Source organism: Octodon degus, unplaced genomic scaffold, assembly GCF_000260255.1.
Source record: "Octodon degus isolate 3935 unplaced genomic scaffold, OctDeg1.0 scaffold00074, whole genome shotgun sequence".
NCBI classification, from domain to species: Eukaryota; Metazoa; Chordata; class Mammalia; order Rodentia; family Octodontidae; genus Octodon; species Octodon degus.
This window is the reverse complement of record NW_004524650.1, coordinates 6654415-6662795: the sequence shown is the minus strand read 5'-3', so window position 1 is coordinate 6662795 and position 8381 is coordinate 6654415. Positions and strand designations below refer to the sequence as shown.

The window sequence follows — 8381 nt, the reverse complement described above, 5'->3', positions numbered from 1 at the left end:
TTGTTGTTGCTCGAATGCCTTCAGGGCACTTTTGGCCAGTGGGAGAGGTGTGAGGTTCGAACTCCAGCAACCTGAGGCTGACAGCTTTGTGGAAGCAGCCACTTAAAGGCCTGAGCTAGGGCCAGGCCCCCAAGCCTGAAATTCTGAAAACTAAAGTTAATGATCTTCAAGAAGACTGTGGGGCCACAGAGGAAAGTGATCGAGGATGTATAATGTGCTTAAGGAGAGTCACCTAGAGAGAAAACATTCTCTCAGGCTTTCACGGAGAGCAAATTGGTCAAGTAATGGCTGTGACTCATCCACATGCCTGACACTGACAAATGATCTACAAACTGCTATACAGGATTTCAGGGTAAATCCTGAGGGAATTTGACTGACCTTGTCAGATACAAAAATTACATTTCTTGTTATATATGTCTTGCTTTATCTTGGTCTTAACCATCCAGCAGAAAAGTATAAAAACCAGGTATAAAAACTAAAGCCATATGCTGGGTTGTAAAAAGCTCAAGTGAACAACTTCTGACATTGCCAGTCATGCGGATAACCCACTACTATTATAGACTACTGGATTATAGTGGATTACTTTGCTGAATTCATGCACCTACAATATATGAATGGCAATGGAATACCCATCTCTGACACAAGTAAACAAAAAAGGGGGATATAAATGAAGGACCATTTTGTAGTGAAAAAGACATATATATATATATACACACACACACACACATATACAAAATAGCATAGATATACAGCTACTTTCTCTTAGTTCAATGAGAACAAAGTTTTGAACTAATAGTGTTTAGACAAGATATCATGTCTGCATCTTGTACTATGAATAACTACTACGAAGACAATATGCAATGTATTAATTATTGTAACTGTCCTACTAACATATTTTGAAACTGTCTCATTGCTATCTTTCTCAATAAAATTAATATAAAAAAGCTAATGATCTTAATCTGTATTTACAGAAATAGATGTCATAATTTCTATGTTTATGTTAAATTATTGCTCATTCTACAGTGATATTAAAAGCAATTATACAACATAAATATTGGAAGAATGTTTTAAAAGAAAAAAGGATTATAGCAAGTAATACCACAATAATCTCATTGCTGAAAAGATACAAAATACTTGTTTTTGTTCTTCTTGTCTTTGATTTTTATTTCATCTATAGTAATAAAATGGCTAAGAATGTAAAGCTAATTTCTATCTCCAGACAGTTAACGTTTAATTGTTATATCTTTTACATTTCTCTTGCATATTAAAATATAACACTATGTGAGTCAATATGATTCTACAGAAGATTTAAGAAATTAAGCTATCACAAAGTTAGAGAAAACAATCCTAAAATTCATCTGGAAACAGACAGAAGAGACCTAGGATAGCAAAAGCAATTCTGGGCACCAAAAGCAAGGCAGAGGGTAGCCATCACAATGCCTGACTTAAAACTATACTACAAGGCTATAGTGATAAAAAAGAACATGGTACTGGGGGATGGGGGGAACCAGACCCAAGATCAATGAAGCAGATTAAAAGATGAGGAAACCTCGCCTGCCCGCACCCCCTCCCCATTGCCCTTGCCAGAGCTTGGCTGAGCCATGCAGCTGCTTCTCACACCATTGCCATCACCATAGCTCTACTGTAGCCCATCCCACAGGTAGCAGGAACCTTGGTGTGCCCTACACTGCACCTACTCACAATCCAGAAAGCCTTACACAGCCGTGGCCTGCCCTCATCATCACTTTCCTAAGCTACAGCTTGCCCCCCTCACCATGGCAGAAGCCACACTGAACTCAGACAGCTGCAGTTCTGGGGAGCCTACTGTGCCCTCCCAGTCTCATGGAAGCCTTGCTTACCCACCCCCTCGCCCTCTACCATCACTGCAGATTCAGAGTGAATACAGGGAGCTAGAAAAATGTCACAAGAAAGGACCAAAAGGCAATTTCAGACCTCCAGCTCACCCAAAACAAGTCCAGGAGACAAGGTCATTGAAGAAAATGGAAGTCACACACCTGAAGTTTTAGAAACAATAGGAACGGAAGTAAAGAAACAACTTCATCAGGCTATGGAGGATATCAGACCAGAAATAACCTCTCAGGTAAAGAAGGAAATGATAACAATTATGAAAAACTTGTTCGGTACACCCAAAAAAGACATAGATAAAAACAATGGAAATAGGAAAATGATGGAAACATTTGAATGAACAATGCAGGAAAGAACTAGAATGCATGAAATAGATTCAAACAAATATCCAGGACATTAAGAATTTTACTGAAAGCTGGCCAAACAGCTGGAATGAAGCTGAAGATACAATTTGAGACCTTGAAGATAGCATTGCAAACTAGTGTTCACTTTTGCAGTTAATTTTCCTTTTGTTCACAAAAGGAAAGATGTCTTAAAAATAATACGGAAACAGGAAATAAAAATGCAATAGCTGCAAGATGATGCAAGGAAAAATAAGACTAACAGGTATTTAAAAAAAAAGTAGGGACCAGGGGTTCGATCCCCAGGCCTGCTGTGCTGGCCCCGCCCCCGGGGGACGTGCTGAGAGAGCAATTGAGACTGGGCGTGGTGGCCCCTGCCTGTAATCTCAGCTCTTGGGAGTCTGTAAACAGGCAGATCACTACAAATCTGATCTAGTAGTGAGACCCTGAACACCCTGTAGGCTCTTTCCTAAAATACAAAAAAAAAAAAAAGAAGGCTGGAGTCAACACAAATGGCCTTAAAAGACTATTTGCAGAAGTAATAGCCAAAAATTTACCAAGCATGGGAAAATAATCTGACATACAGTTAAGTGACACATATAGAACTCAAGTTAGCCATAATCAAAATAAATCTACATTCAGACACATAATAATCAAGATCCCAGATATTCAGCAAAAGACCAGAATATTAAAACCTGTTAGAGACAAGAAACATCACCTATAATGGAAAGCCCATCAGAATCACGGCAGATTTCTTAACACAGAGGATCAAATCAAGAAGAGCCTGGAGTGAGATATTTCAGGAAAGAAAACAACTTCTAACCTGATTGATGTACCCTGCAAAACTATCAAATTTAATGGAGAAATAAGATACTTCCATGACAAAGAACTGAAAAAAATTCATGACCACCAAAGCAACCCTACAAAAAGTACTGGCAAATATTTTATAAAGAGACAAAAATGACCAAAACTTCAAGAACAACAACAGAAAAGAACCACCAAACAAAGCAAGCAATTACACAGTGAGGGAAAGTAGGGATCCGACAGTAGGAACATACCATACCAAAGATAAGCCATCACATATCCGTTACAACCATCAGTGTAAATCGCCTCAATTCACTAATCAAAAGAAGCAGACTGACAGAGTAGATGAAAAAACAAAATTCAACAATATGATATATATAAGAAACACATTTAACTCAGTAAGAAATTAACAGATTGACATTCAAAGGATGAAAAACAATACTGCATACAACAGGAACCCAGAAAAAGGCAGGGGTAGCTATTCTAGTTGCTGGCAACGTCAACTTCAAAGCCAGAGCGTTTAAAAGACATAAAGAAGGTCACCACATACTTGGTAAGGGAAAACTGCAAGAAGAAGAGATAATTATAATTATATATGCACCCAACTATGTAAGACAAATTTTAACAGACATGAAAAATCAAATGAGCAGTAACACAATTGTACTGGGGGTCTTTAATACCCCACTGACTCAGAGATCAACTGAGCAAAAAATCACCAAAGAAATAACAGAATTAAGCCAAGCTTTTGAAGAAATGGACTTAGTAAACTTTTACAGTGTGTTCCACCCAGCAACAACAGAATACACATTCATCTCAGCTGCACACAGGATGTTCTCCAAAATAGACCACATACAAGCACACAGAGCATACTTAAGTAAATACAAAGGAAACGGAATTATCCCGTACATATCATCTGACTATAGTGCAATAAAACTGGAAATCATTGACAAAAAAACCCTGCAAAAACTCCATAAATACATGGACACTAAATAATATTCTCCTCAATGGGTCACAGATGAAATTAATGAAGAAATTAAATAAAATTTCAATCAAACAAAAATGCAGATACAACTTACTGGAACCTTTGGAATGCAATGAAAGCTGTCTTAAGAGGGAAATTTATAGTAAACTCTCACATCAAGAAAACAAAATGAGCCCAAATAAAGAATCTTATGCTGCACCTCTAGCTCCCATAAAAAGAAGAGCAAGTCAAGCCCAATGTCCAAAGAAGGCAGTAAATTATAAAAACAGAGCAGAAATAAATGCAACGGAGATGAAGAAAATACAAAGAATAAATGAATCAAAGAGTTGGTTCTTTGAAAGAGTAACTAAAATTGATAAACTTTTAGCCCACCTCCTCAAAAAAAGAAAAGAAAAAATTCAAATTCACGCAATAAGGAATGGAAAGGGTGAAATTACTACAGACCCCATAGAAATTCAGAAGATTATCATTACCTATTTCCAAAATCTTTATTGTCACAGGATGGAACACAAAGAAGAAATGGACAGACCCCTAGATAGGTACAAATTACCAAAACTGAATCAAGTAATATAAAAATTGTGACTAACCCATTATCACTGAATGAAATAGAAAATGTAATAAAAAACTTAAAAACAAAAGCCCAAGTCCTAATGGATACACAGCAGAATTCTACAAGTAATTTAGGGAATATTTAACGCCAACTCTTCTCAAACTTTTCAATGGAAGCAATTCTCTCAAACTCATTCCTGGAGGCAAGTATTACTCTGATACCAAAACCAGAGAAAGATCCAACCAAAAAAGAGAATGACAGGCCAATCTGTCCAATGAACTTAGATGCAAAATCCTCAATAAAATACTAGCAAATAGAATATAGCAAATCATCAATTAGTTTGTCATGTTTTTTACGTACATCAAAAGAAATCACTGGGCCAAGGAGATGGCTCAGTGGAATAAGTGCTTCCCTGGCAAGTGCAAGGGCCTGAGTTCAATCCCCGGTTCCACCAAAAAAAAAAAAAAAAAAAAATTAAAATAAAAAAAAATAAATCACCAACAGAGTAAAAAGAAAACCCATGAATTAGGAAAAAATTTTAGCCATTGTCCCTCAGACAAAGGCCTCTCTAGAACACATAAAGAATTAAAATAAAAATCAGACCTCCAAAATTCAAACTCCAACAAAAATAGCCATCTGAGATATATACTTCACAATTGAAGAAATACAAATGGCAATTGAAAAATCATTCAACATCATTGGTTGTTCAAGAGATGCAAATTAAAAGACGCTGAGATTCCATCTTAGGTCAGAAAACATGGCTATCATCAAGAAGTCAACCAGGGCTGGCAGATAGCTCAGCGGTCTAAAGTGCCTGCTTAGGTAAGCGTAGAAAAGCTCACAGGGATAGCAGTTCAATCCCCTGTACCACATGCTGCACCAGCCCCTCCGCCAGGGTAGGTGGAGCTGGCCACAAAAAAAAAAAAAAAAAGAAGAAGAAGAAAAAAAAAAAAAAAAAAAAAATTGAAGTCAACCACTAACAAATGCTGCAGAGGTTGTGGGGATAAAGAAACCCTTTTCCATTACTGTCAGGAGTGCAGGAGGATGGTACAACCATTATAGAAATCAGAGTGGAGAGTCCTCGAAAAGCTAGGATTGGAGGTCCCATTCAAGCCAGCTATTCTCCTCCCAGGTTTTTTTCCAAAAGAACTGAAATCATCATACCACAGTGACATATGTGCACCCATACTTATAGCAGCACAATTTGTCATAGCTAAATCTTAGAAACAACACAAATGTCCATTAACTGAGGAATGACTAAAGAAGATGTATTTTTATACAATGGAGTATTACTCAGCTATAAAAGAAGGTACGTTTGAGGCTTATAAATAAATGCAACTAGTGACTATATTGCTAAGTGAAACAAATTAGACCTGTATGTGCAAATATCCTATTGTCTCGCTAGTGTGAGAACCTGAAAGAATCAATAAAATCTGAAAGTTACAACAGATACTGTGAAAGGGGAAGAATCTGTTTAATGGGAGGGAAAAACTGGGATGAGGAAAAGGACAAAAAAAAGAAGTAAAAAATATATGTTTATCTATATACGTATGATATCTTGGACAACTGCACTGCTGATTTCTGTAGTATTATTTCCAATTAAAAGGAGCAGTTAATGTTTAAAATTTATTTTCTTTTTAATTTCTTATAACTTTTTTAAACCACTATCGCAGGCTTTTTTTTTTTTTTTTTTTTTTTTTAGTGGTACTTGGGATTGAACTCAGGACCCTGTGCTTGTCAGACAGGCGTTTATTCTACTGAACTGTCTCCCCAGCCCTATTGGCCCTACAAAGGTTGCAGGCTTATATCTGCTAACCTAAACAACTGATCTGAAAACAACATTATGCAATACAACAACCACTGTCAAATTCCTATTACTTTGTTTAATGAAATTGGTATCATTTCCAACTTTTTTTTTTGGTACTATTTTGTATTTTTGTTTTGTTTTGCTTTTCTTTTTTTAGTAAGGGTCTACAGGGTCTCAGGGTCTCAGGGTCTCACTACATACATACAACTTGTAGTGATCCACCTGTATTCAGCCTCCCAAAGAGCTGGGATTACAGGTGTGCACCACCACACCCAGTCTCAATCGCCATCTCAGTGCACCCTGGGGATGGAGCCAGCACGGCATGCTGGTGATCGAACCCCAGCCGCTGCTTAGACAGCAGGTGCTTTAATCCACTGGCCAGCCCTTATCTATTTTGCATTCTTTAAAAACTGAAATTAAAAAAAGATGAGCAAACAACTTCCAACATACTCAGCCACCTTATATTTGACAAAGAGGCCAAATACCTTCACTGGAAGAAAGACAGCCTCCTCAAGTTGTGCATGATGTGCATGCTTGTAATTCCAGAATTTGGGAGGCTAAGACAGGAGGACAGCTGTGAGCATGAGAGCAGCCTGGACCACATAGTGACTTCAAGTTCAGCCTGAACTACAAAGCAAGCTCTTGTCTTTAAAATAATAGTAATAATAAAAAATAAAAACAAATTTTAAAAATTTAAATATATATATATATATATATATATGAATGGTTCTGAAAAACTGAATTTCCACATGCCAAAGATTGAAACTAGACCCATCTCTCTCTCTCTATGCACTAAGCTAAAATCAAAATGCAGTTAAATATTAAACAGAAACAATAAATCTGCTTGAAAATAGAATAGTTGGAACTCCTGAAGACATTCATGTAGGCAAACACTTTATGAACAAAATGCTGATCACAGGAAACAATAAAAAGAATCAACAACTGGGATTTCATTTTATGAAAAAAAACTTTCACAACCAAAGAAACCATCAACAGAGTAAAGACAATCCACAGACGGGGAAAAATGTTGTCAGTTGTTGCTCAGACAAAGGGCGAGTATCTAGAATATATTAAAAACTGACACTCAAAAAAATTAGGCTAGAACTTTAAAAAGGAAAATTACAATCAGGTCAATTTCTTTATCACCTAGACCTGAACATGAGTCATAACTAAAATACCTACTGTAACTTAGGATCCACTATTAAGAAAAAAAATGTGAAGTTTGCTTACCCATGTCAACTGCATTTCTAGTTGATGATGAAGAATTTGATCCTACAATGAACAGTTTTGCTAGTAACAAAGAAAATGAAAGTGATTACATTTGGGTACATATATAGCATTAATATCATAATCCTGAATGAGTTATTTTTTCCTTTCCCAGTCATATAATTTTATAGTTTTCACCTTAAGATATAAAGGCAAGCTGGTAAGGTGACACATAACTACAATCCCAGCAATAGGGAGTCTGAGGCAGTAAGATTACAAGTTCAAGGCTAGCCTGGGTTATGAAATAAGACCTTATCTTTTCTTTGTTTTAACTTTCTGAGTTAAGAGTTGTGCTATGCAGTTCAGGCTGGTCTTGAACTCACCTTGTAGCCCAGATTGGCCTCTAACTCACAGTGATCTTTCTGCCTCAGTCTCCCAAGTGCTGGGATTACAGGCATGAACCACTATGCCTAGTCCCTATTATTTCAGAAAAACAAAGATAACACAAAAATTAAGAGACAAGCATATTTCTCCTATAATTTTTAAAATTATACTAAACAACTATTTGTCAAAACTAAAAAGCCAATATTACTTTCCCATATATAGAAAGTAGGTGAGGATTAGGGGTTTAAATTACTTGAAATGTACATTTTTATGAATTAAACATTATATGCTTTCTCCAATAAACTAAAATCTATTCAAACTATAAATTAAACTATATTGCAATATGAAGAAAATTTTTAAAAATCCACAATCCTACCTTCCCAATGTAATCATTTTGTTTTTCAGACATTAACTTTCTAATTTTTGGTCATCTGAAGCACA

The 8381-nt window shown here is 36.3% G+C and overlaps 1 protein-coding gene across 1 annotated transcript in view; it reads right to left on the bottom strand.

The window, feature by feature from the left end:
• Positions 1-8381, bottom strand: part of Gclm (glutamate-cysteine ligase modifier subunit) — a 27440-nt gene that overhangs the window by 5617 nt on the left and 13442 nt on the right. Inside the window, exon 4 of the mRNA XM_004635713.1 lies at positions 7581-7640. Coding sequence (XP_004635770.1) covers positions 7581-7640 — 60 coding nt within the window. The remainder of the gene's footprint in view (positions 1-7580; positions 7641-8381) is intronic.